General features: G+C 36.7%; 1 protein-coding gene across 8 annotated transcripts in view; it reads left to right on the plus strand.

The window, feature by feature from the left end:
* Window positions 1-12,005, plus strand: part of HDAC11 (Histone deacetylase 11) — a 318,225-nt gene that overhangs the window by 29,973 nt on the left and 276,247 nt on the right. For all 8 annotated transcript variants that reach the window (XM_090406559.1, XM_090406582.1, XM_090406593.1 and 5 more), the window contains exon 2: window positions 6,035-6,118. In XM_090406559.1, coding sequence (XP_090262685.1) covers window positions 6,072-6,118 — 47 coding nt within the window. In that variant the 5' untranslated portion in view covers window positions 6,035-6,071. The remainder of the gene's footprint in view (window positions 1-6,034; window positions 6,119-12,005) is intronic.

Raw genomic sequence — 12,005 nt, forward strand, 5'->3', positions numbered from 1 at the left:
TAAATTACAATAATCTCCCTTGTAATATTTTTATATTTCATACTCAATTCTTTTTCTGTGTAGTTTCTGCCACCATGGCCAATAGCAATATGGGCATCATGCAATATCTGAAATATTTCTTCAGCATGAACATAATTTTTAATCAAATTGCCATATACATATTACAATACCTGTATGTGATGTTATGGACCAAGTCATAATTTTATATGTTATGGGCCAAGTCACTTTGCTTTTTGACTCTTTCACTTTTTCTATCATTGTCAAATATTCTGTTTTTGTAAAAATTTGAGTGACTTAGACAAAGTTCCCTTCACGTTTCCCAGCAAAAAGAAATCCAAAGAATCTCTCCTCTCCCCAATCCCCTATTGCTTCTAATACTGCCAAAGATATCATTATTATTATTTTGCCTGACCAGATGACAACAGTATTCACATTGACCTTTCAATGTGCTAAATTATGATAAACAACGTGAAATTTATTACAGTGCCTGATTTCGTTTGTCATTATTCATAATGGCCAGACATTATAAATAATGCCTGTATTAATCATTTAATCCCTAACATATTATTATTATTATTATTTTGTGACACCTAAAAGGAATCTGAAGACATTGAGGGAGGAACCCACTCTACAACTCTTTGTCTCCATCAGTATATCAAATCTGTGTATATAAAGTTATAGACGGTCATATGCACAGATTTGATTGTTTGGTTAATTGAAAAGTGGAGTAGAGAGAGAGAGAGAGAGAGATGAAGGAAACCTGAATAAGATCCAGTGGTGAATAACTCACTTAACAATGAATTATGAGTTTTCAGTGTTTTTTTTTGTACAGTGATGTCAGTTTCTTAGAATGCATGCAATTACAGTAGAAAATATTATTATTACAACAAGACCTCGTGGAGTCAAAGATTCAACTGGGAGGTCCCTTTATCACACACACATCTCATCATACCGTGCTTTAAACACACTGAAATTCCTTGCAGACACCACACTCTCAGGCAAGGCATTCCAATTATTCACAACTCGGCACGAAAAAAACCTGCCTCTCACTCCCCTACTCACACCCTCTTTATACAGTTTCCAGGGATGATCTCTTGTTCTCCCCTGATCTCCCACTATTCTCTGTAGAACTTCTCCACCATTGATCTTATAACAACCCCTTACCAACTTGTAAGTGTCTATCATATTCCCCCCCCCTTCCTCCTCTCCACCAGACTCTGCAAATTACATCTTCTCGATCTGTCCTCATACTCAACATTCCAGAGGTCAGAAACTACCTTAGTCAGTCGCCTTTGGACTCTTTCCAACATCTCTTCATCCTTCTGAAAACCCGGTGACCAAATCTGGGCACAATAGTCCATCTGTGGGCTAATCAAAGCCTTATACAACAGAACATGAATCTCCCTACTTCTACACGTCAGTGTCCTCTGCATCATTCACAGAAGCCTTTGTGTTGTCTTCACAGTTTTGGCGATGTGTCCCCTAAATTTTAGATCCTTATCCACTATCACCCCTAGATCTCTTATTTCCTCTATCTTCAAAAATATATTCTCACCAAGCATAAATTTTGCATCCCATCTTTGTTTTCCAAATTTTAAAACCTGACATTTTGCAACATTGAACTCACATCCCCATTTCCGTGCCCAATCACTCAATTTATTCAAGTCTTCTTGCAAGGCCACAACATTTTCACTACTCTTTATGGTTTGTCCCAACTGTTCATCATCTGCAAACAACTGAATATCTCCATCCAAATCTTCGCCAATATCATTAATATTCAAGTTAAACAGTAATGGCCCTAAAACAGACCCCTGAGGCACTCCCATACACAACTTGTTAATACTTATCAGATAGGCCGTCTCCAATCCAATGCACTAATCTAATATCCAATCCCATCTGCTCTAGTTTGACTGTCAACTTATCATGTGATAATCTATCCTTTGCGAAATCCAAGTATATTACTGTGTATCCTTCTCCACTGTCCAAGGAAGCAGTTACGTTATTGTAATAAGTAAGTCGATTACTAAAACATGACCTCCCTTTAGCAAATCCATGCTATCCATCAAAGATAATACCATTGTTGTCAACCCAACTCTGGATTCTACTTCTCACAAGCTTCTCCAGCAACTTAACCACAGCACCTGACACACAGATAGGCCTATAGTTTGATGCTTGAGTTCGATCACCTCTTTTATGAAGCGGCACAATCTTGCCCTCCTTCCACTCCTTAGGAATTTAATCAAGTGCAAGACTCGTATTAAAAAAATATGTCAAGGCAGGTGTCAACTCCCTGGCACATTACTTCAGAATACACAGTGATATATTATCAAGTCCCACAGCCTTATTTACATCTAGTTTACTCAACTCCCCAAACACCTCTTGATCACTTACAATCAGTCTCTCCTCTCCATCATCAACTGCTCTCAGTCTCTCCATGAAGTCACATTCACAAGATCAAAAGATCTTTATGAACTGCTCATTAAGTATCTCCACCACACATTCTGCAACAGCTGTCTTTATACCATTTTCTCCAATCAATGTCATCCTTCCATAATCATTCTTTCTTTTGCTGGCTACATATCGAAAGAACTCCCTAGGATTCAATTTGGCTTCATTAGCTAACTGCCATTCATACCTCTCTTTTGCTACTCTCAGCAACCAAGTCACCCTCCTTGCCTGGTCTTTGTAGATCTCATGAAATTGGTTATTTCCACTTCTCTTATGCTGCCTCCACAATGCCCTTTTTCTCTGTATCGTATGCTTAATCTCTTTATTCATACATCTCACACCTACCTTATTTAACCTTCTCACTCTTGGAATACATTTAGATATTGCATCTACTAGATAGTTTTTGAAAATCCCCCAATCTGCATTGATTTGTTTTCTAGCTAACTCCTCATTCCATGCTACTCCTGCAAGCTGTCTGTCTCCTGAGCTCTTCATAATCACCCCCCCCCCCCATTATAGGTCCACATATGCCCTTTTCTCATAGGGGTCAAAACACTGCAGGCAACCACCCAGGTAATCACCTGATGGTCACTCTCACCAATTGTGGATGATTTGACACCTCATTTATAATTACATTCTTTGATGAGATGACCAAATCCAAGACCCTCAATCCTCGTGTGCCCTCTGTTACATACTGTGTGAGGTAGTTATCCCTCAAAAACTCAAGAAACTCATTTTCTTTACTTCCAGTTGCTATCTCATCATTCCAGTCTATATTGCCATAATTAAAATCACCCATAATAATCACCCTTTTCTTATTTGCTTGGCTAATTTAATTATACATTTCACTATCACCACCATCCACATTACCTGGTCTATAACAACATCCCACCATGTATTTGATTCCATTCACCTCTATCTCACACCATACCGCCTCAAAACCACTGGCACTATTTCCGTCTTGCATTTCTACTTTGTATGGACATAACTCTTTCTCTATCATCAATAGCACTCCCCCTCCCTTTTTACCCCTTCTATCCTCACAATACACATCATAACCTTCGATCTCTATTCCTGTCAGGATGTCATCCTCTTCCAACCATGTCTCACTTATTTCGACAATCTTTGGGTGAACAGACGCAATTAGTGCAATCATTTCATTTGCCTTGTTTCTAGCATTCTAGCATTGGTATACAAACACAACAACTCATTTCTGGATCTAAAGCTAGTTTCACTGATGCTAGTCACTTGATGTGATCTCTCCATGCTAGACTGGGGCCATTTCCCTTTCTGCTTCTTCATTTTAGAACCCTTTTCAATTCCAACTGTTTCTTCTTGATCCCTGATCATCCCATTCCTTTCCTGCCTACACATGCTCTCACCTCCTCTTGGAGCGTCCACCTTTCTCACGCTGCGGGTTGGAATCATTCTCAGTGACTCATGGTTTGTAGGTTAAACCCCGTTAAGAAAGTGTTTTTGATTTTATATTTTTCCGGCATGGTTTGTCGAGTTGCTAGTGTATCTGCTCTCTAACCAGCAGACGTGTTAAGGCATTATAGACAGACCCCGACTTACATAAGAGTTACTTTAACATATGTTTATGTAACACAAATGAAAGATTATCACTAAATGTCAGATTTAACTCACTTTCATTCCTTAATCACACTTTGTTGCTTATGTGTTATATGCTACCGAATGGAGGACTCCTACAAACTCCTCCATTCGGTCCCACTGAGTTCATGCCATCTGTTTAACCCCCCCAACTGCCAGGATGTCTATAGACTTCCAGCTAAATCTGGATACGATTCTGTAACACGTATTGAATAACATGGATTCGGTCTCACTATTTATCCACCTCAGCCAGTAGGGGTGTTAATCTCACCTTCTCACTGCTTCTCTGATTTTCCTGTATCTCTCTTTCCCTCTCTTGCAGGGTATATCTCAAGAAGTAACTCAAAAATGGACAAAGTTGATATCTGAATGGTATCAACCTTGTCCATTTTTGAGTGTTACTTCTTACCCTGTCCATTGCTATTTGAATCTTTTAATAGCTGTTACAATGTCTCTCACCTTTGTCTGGGCTCCGAACCGAGATCTTGAATGTAATACCAAGCAGTTAACTTTCTGTTTTCCTTTGGATAGTCCTCAACCTATAGGAAAATAGAAAGTTAAATAAAAAGAAAAATAGGAAACAGAAAAAAACCTCCCTGTAGTGTGATCTTTTATTATTATTATTATTATTTAATGCCTCCAGGGAGTCCAGAAGACTCATCGAGGGAGGGCACCTGCTCTACAACTATGTCTCCTTTTGGCCTAGGTAAATATAGGATTACTTGGTTATTGAGAAACACATTAACATCCAGAGATAAAGAGGTTATTATTCCACTTTATAAAGCATTGATACTTCCACATTTGGATTACTGTGCTCAGGTCTTGTCACCTGGATTCCTTTGAGATGAGGAGGTTGTGGAGAGGGTTCAGAGGAGAGTGACTAAGTTGGTGAGGGATATAAAAAATGCTCCCTACATTGATAGATTGAGAGCTTGTGGATTGCAGAGGTTGGTTGATAGGCAGAGGAGAGGGGATATGATAGAAACATTCAAATTATTAAAAGATTTTTATAAGATTGATGCAGGCGAAATGTTTCAGCTGTCTGATAGTGATGGAAGAACAAGAGGCCATCCCTGGAAATTAAGGAAAAGTGTGGTTAACAAGGGTGTGAGAACGAGGTTTTTCACCTGGAGGATGGTGAATGAGTGGAATGCATTGCCTGACTCAGTTGTGAGTTCTTTGTCTGTAAATGAATTCAAGAAGAGATATGATAGATATTGTTTTGATAGTTTGGGTTTCCTGCGATGAGTCTACTGATACCTATAATAATAATAATAAAACATAGGAAGTTACTGTATCAATTTCCTGGTGTTCCATATGTGCTTGCTTTTGGGTTACTTTTATTATGCATGTTTTGTCTTTGTTTATATTTAATCCTTTCTCTTTACTTTTTTTGCAATCGATTCATTGATTATTTGTTGAAGTTCTTTTGTGGAATTTTTTAAAAGAACAATGTCATCAGCAAATTGTAAGTGATTTAATTCTTTCTCATTTACTATAATTCCTCTATTTTTCTATTCCAGATTTTTAAAAACTTCTTCTAGGGCTGCTATAAATAATTTGGGTGAAATGGCATCTCCTGCATGGGTTTATTTTTTCCACATCTGTTCCTTTTTACAGTTATGTATGAATACAAATACACAGCATATCCATGTTCAAGAAAAAGTTAGGAAGGCACATGTGCACTGTATGGGCTGTCTGCCTTGTAGAAGACTGCTGTTAGGTGGCAATGCAAGTAATGTAGGTGCATTAAGTAATTTTTTTTTTTTTTACTTGAAATTTTTTCCTTAACCCTTTCAGGATAATTTATGTATGTGTGAATTCACATCAGTCACAGTCAGGTCTGTCTGTAATTCTAATTGACAAATCCCAATCAGCTTGAGATTGCCTTAATTTGCTTAATGTAATTGAAATTCAGTCAATAATTTAGGCTTAATATTTCTAGTTCCTCTGACACCCATTTATGCTTTTTTAGATTTATTTTGGATTGTTAGGAAGAAGCACAGTTACTTATGGGAGGACATAAAATGATAGCTTCTTCTTCAAGAAACAAGAATGGGTATAGTATGTTTATTACTCTTTGCTATTCACTTTCATTGCATATTGTAATATACATATAATTAAATGCCTTATTTCAGTCTTTAGAACATTAAAGGAAGATAAGTAATAAATTTAACTACTTAATTTTACTCTTTTTCATATTTTATTTCATGTTCCCATTTTCATTTTATTTATTTATTTATTTATTATCATTATTATTATGATTCAGGACCTCCATGGAGTCACAAGACTCATTGTGGGATGCCCACTCTAGAAAGCACGAATTCTATCATACCACTCCTTGGACTCATTCACTGTTTCCACTCTCACTCTATCAAGCAGTTCATTCCATGGTTCAACCACCTGACATGAAAAGAAACCACTCCTCGCCTTCCTTTTCCACCAAATGAAAGAACTGCCCAGCATCAACCCTATAACTACTTCTCAGCAGTTTTAATATCTCAATTATATTACTTCTTTCTTCTATCTACCAAACTTTGCAGTCCACATTCACTCAGTCTATTCATAACTGACACTGTACAGTCCTCATATCATCTTTGTAATTTGCCTCTGCACTTTTTTCAAGGTTATTTATCTACATCAAATCCTGGGGACCAAAGTTGAACAAAAATAGTCCAGGTGTGGTCTGATCAGGAGTTATAATGGAATGATAACTCTTATTTCTGCTGGCATCCTTCTCAATATTGTAGCAACCCTCTGGGTTACCTTCACCACCTTTGTAATATGTTCCCTGAATTTCAGCTTTCTATCAGTGATCATCCACCCAGATCCCTTGCCTCCTCACCTCCTCCAGTACAGTTCCTCCAACAGGGTATGCAGCCTCCCATCGATGCATCTCAAACTTCAAGCCTTTACATTTTGTTGAATTAAATTGATGCCCCATTCATTTGCCTATCTGTCCAGTTTATTGAAATCTTCTTGAAGGGCTACCATATCTACACTATTACTAATAACTTTCCCAGTTTCACATCATCTGTGAACAAGTGAATATCCCCCCCCCCCTGCAATCCATTGACAATGTCATTGAGGTAAAACAATATAGGTACCAGTACTGAGCAGTTTATGTGAACTTTATAGTATTTTCTCTATTTTTGTTTTTATTCAAATAGATCTAATAGTGGCTTTATAGTTAATTACTTAGCTATAAGAAACTTGCAGTATTAATTTATTCAGTAGTAAGCTTTTATATTTAGGAAATATCAATATATTATACTTATAAACACATTTTCTTATTCATCATGATGTACAAATAATATTCATTGTAGTCATGCAGTTAAGTATGGTAAATACTTATTCTTGAATTGACATAATAAAATTGTTGAATCCTAAACTAGTCTGTTTAATCTAAATTAGTCAGTTCATCATTTTAAAATAAATATGCTGGAGCACATTTGTAACATTTAGCTCAGAAAGGGATGCATCTGGGATGCTTAAGGGTCAAAGCTGTATGACTGGGAGGAGACTGCCACTTAGCCTTTTAAGGAATGTGGAGAACTGACCAAGGCTTCTGACCTAATGTCCAATCCTCACCTTCTTATGGTGCACCCTGTTAGGTATCTACTTGGATACTGAATGAATGAGGATGGGCTGGCAATTTGGGATTTAGCTGACCAAATTGTATTCTTATTGGTTTAAACCACAGTATAAAATGATGGTACAACATGACAGAATTTCATGCTAGCTGTGGCAATGCCCCAGCTGAAATGAACAAGGTTAAACAAGGGCCCCCATTGTTTTTGCCAGGGAACCAGGGCAAACAGCGAAAAGTCAGCTACTGGAACACATCTCAACTCAACATCACCAGAATTCAAGATCAGTACTATCAACATAAGAAGCCTGAATGGAGCTAGCTGAGGAATTGGATACGTACCACAATAGGGATGACTGAAACAAAAAAGACAAAAACTGGTGAAATCTTTCTGAGCAACAAAGTGTTATATATAGGCAATGACAATCAAGCAAAAGAAGGAGAATATGTATTCAACAATAAATATGAGGCTAGTCTTCTTGAATGGCAGGCAATGTCAAGTAGAGTGATGTGGGAAAATATCAGAATCGGGAACTCGACAATGAGACTTATTTGTGTCTATGGTCCCACAGAAGGTAGAGGTGGAGGAATTTTTTGAGGCTTTAGAGAAAGCAACTGACACAATGAAAAAGGAAAAGTTTGTCCTTCTTGGGGGATCTAAATAAAAGTAGAAAGAGTAGGAAATGACTGTCAGACATACAAAAACATTTTGGGAAAATTTGGAGAAAAGAGCAAAGCTAATAATAATGGTAAATACCTGTTGGATTCTGCTCAGGACATGGACTGGTTATTACTAACACAATGTTCCAACATAAAAATATGCACAAATTCACATGCAGAGAAAAGGCAAGGAATAAGAAAAGTCTCATTGACTATGTTATTATTGATAGTGATGTTTTCTCACTGCAGGACACCAGAGTGTACAGAGGATATGAAATTGGAAGTGATCACCATTTAGTCTTGAGCTGGATAAAATTGAATTTCTATTGAAAAAAAGAACATGTAAAAAGTTAAGTATAGTTTCCCATGCTACTCCTCTTAAACACAATTAATATAATTAACGGCTATTTTAGCCTGTTTTTGTTTAGGAGTGTCCCTTATATTTAATACATTGGCTAACATAACTCAAAAAGGAGTATATATATATATATATATGTTATATATATATATATGTTATACATATATATATGTTATACATATATATTGTATTGAAAATATCAACTGCATTATGAATGGAGAACCTATAGAACAAGTGAAACATTTCAGCTACTCAGGCACGATTTTTAGTGAAGATGGTAAATTAAATATGGAAATAGACAACAGAATCAACAAAACTGGTATGCTAGGAAGTCAACTGAATAAAGTTATATGGAAGAAGAGAGAAATTATTCAAAATACTAAATTAGCTGTATACAAGGCAGTGTTCAAGCCAATTTTAACTTATGAATCTGAGAGCTAGATTAGAAATAAAACACTTGACCAAAGATTGGAGACTGCAGATATTTTTGAAATTTTTAACTTGGAATTCTTATGAAAATTTGTTAATCTTGCCTGATCAAGAGCTGTTTAACAGCAGCGGTGTCTGAATGTATTCAGTAGGTCAAATGGATAAATAAGGTAGGTGTAAAATGGATGAATAAGGAGATTAAGCATGCAGTCAGCAAAGCATTTGTGGATGGAGGTGGTACAAATAATAATCAGTTGTATGAGGAGTTGGTTCATTTATGGTTTATTGGCATATGAACAGCAAATGTCATACTGTGCTATAGGAAAAGTTACTTCAGCAAACAAGGTTACAGTAATACATAGATAGTCAAAGATACATATTATTTGTTAATTTATGTACAAATATTAGGTTAAGCAATGAAGTATCTACATATAAATAAAATTACAGCAAAAGTTACAGCAATACATAAATAGTCACAGACTTACTAATAAATAATATTCATGTGCAAAAACAAGTCAAGCAGTGCAGTATCTATATATAAATAAAATTACAGCAAAGGTTACAGCAGTACATAAATAGTCAAAGACAAGTTAATAAACAATATGCATGAACAAAAATGAAGTTTAGCAATGCAGTATCTACATATAAACAAAATTACACCAAAAGTCTGTATGAGGAATAGACAGAGCAGTCCAAGAATGTGACTTGTTGTTAAGACCAGCAAAAGTGACCATATTTGGTCACTGCCAAAAATAGATACATGTGTAAGTATAAAGCATGTGATTATAGGAAGCCCTGTAGTCAGTTAGCATCAGTATGTTGGGTAGATGAGCTAAGCAGAAAAGATGTTATTGCATGGAAACTCACAAGGCAGTATTTGACAAAAGCAACATAAGACTGCATATCGAGGGTTAAGTGAGTAAATAGAGTGGGAGTGAAATGGATGAACAGCGAAATCAAGCAAGCTGTGCTGTAAAAGAAAATATTATGGAGGAGGCACAAGACAGTTGGTGGTGGTGATGATGATCACATCCATGAAGAGTATAAAATACAGTCTAGAAAGGTGACGAGCATGGTAAAGAAAGAAAAGGTGCAGTATAAGAGGAGATTGGCTGGTAAGGCTGAGGTTAACTTAAGGGAATTTTTCCACTATATGGCAAGCAAAAGAAAGAATAATTATGGCAGAAGAATAACAGTTGCAAAGGATATAGTGGAATTATTGAATGAGCACTTTATCAGCATACATCATACTTGTATAAATGATCCAGTACAATATATAAAAGAGAGGGAAGTATTAGGAGAATTGGAAGTGAAAGAAACAGAGGTGTATCCAATGTTGGGTGGGATAGATATGAATAAGGCTGTGGGAATGGAAATGTTCACCACAGTTGGCTATACCCTTGAACTGGTTATTTAATGAAAGTCTTGCAGTGGATGAAAGCAATACAAAAGAAGGCAAAATAGTATCACTCCACAAGAACAGTTCTAAGACATAAGTCTCCAACCATAGGCCAGTTTGTATAACTGCAGCTGTGGTCAAGGTGTTGGAGAGATTAGAATACAGAATCAGATTGATGGATATAGCATTCTTTATGATAGTCAGCATGGATATGTAAAGGGTAGGTCCTGGTTTAGTAATTTACTTGCATTTTATGATAAGGTGACAAGTGCGATAGATAAAAGAGAATCAAATATAGTGATATTCTTAGACTTTGCAAAAGCGTTTGATAGATTACCACATGATAAGTTGGTTTACAAGCTGCAGAGGATGGGAATAGATAGTATATTGGTTCTGAGAGCCAACCCCTGATCCATATTCGATGGATCAGGGGTTGGCTCTCTGAACGATTCCAGCAGTTGTGTATGATGAAGCAGTGTCTCAATAAAGGAGGGTAACCAGTGGCTTGCCCCAGGGTTCTGTTCTTGGGCCCCTACTGTTTAACTTGTTTGTTAATGATATTTCATGTGGATTAACTGAGGATCTCCAAATGTAAGCTGATGATGCAAAGTTAGGTAGAATTATCAGAAGTAGTGTTAATGTTAATTCTCTAGAAGAAGATTTGAATAGAATTTTTACTTTTACAGAATAGTGGGATTGTAGTTTTAATATCAGTAAGTGCAAGGTGTTGCATTTTGGAGTACAGAAATATAAGGTTGTGTATTATATCGATGATGCTGTACTGCAGAAAGTGGATGAGATTAGAGATTCGGGAGTGATAGTTGACTGAAATTTAGAGATCAAATTGCTAGTGTTGCAAAGGTTGCACATCGTAGTGCTGCTATGATACAAAGTACTCTAACGTGCAAGGATAAGGAAGTGGTTATGCCACTGTATAAAGCATTGATCAGACTACACTTGGACTGTTGTGCTGAGATCTGGTCGCCTGGTTTTCAATCTGATGTGGAGACAGTGGAGAGGGTGTAGAGGCGAAAGACTTAGACAATGTCAGGACTTTTGAATGCTGGCTATGGAGAGAGGTTGAAGAAATGTGGATTACAGAGTTTGGTGGATAGGAGGAAGAGAGGAGTAATATGATAGAGACCTTTAAGTTAGTGAGAGGATTTTATCAGATTAATCCAGAGGGAGGATTATAAAAAGAGTAGAAGGTGAGAGGGGAAGAACCAGAGGTCATTCCTGGAAGTTATGTAAAGTATGGTGAAGAAGGGTGTGAGGAGTAGATTTTTTACATGGAGAATTCTCATTGAATGGAATGCATTACCAGAATGTGTTGTTAATGCAAGGAGTGTTAAGGATTTTAAGATTCTACATGATAATATGTTGTCAGTTGAATTAACTTCTCACGATGAATCTGTTGACTCCATGGAGGGTATAATAATACTAATAGTAAAAGTGAAGTAGAGGCAGAAATTAGACAGTTCCTCTCACTACAGATATGTTGATAAGATTGT

The sequence above is a fragment of the Typopeltis vanoorti genome, chromosome 2 (assembly GCF_054136105.1).
Source record: "Typopeltis vanoorti isolate ZY-2024b chromosome 2, IOZ_Tvanoo_1.0, whole genome shotgun sequence".
NCBI lineage: Eukaryota > Metazoa > Arthropoda > Arachnida > Uropygi > Thelyphonidae > Typopeltis > Typopeltis vanoorti.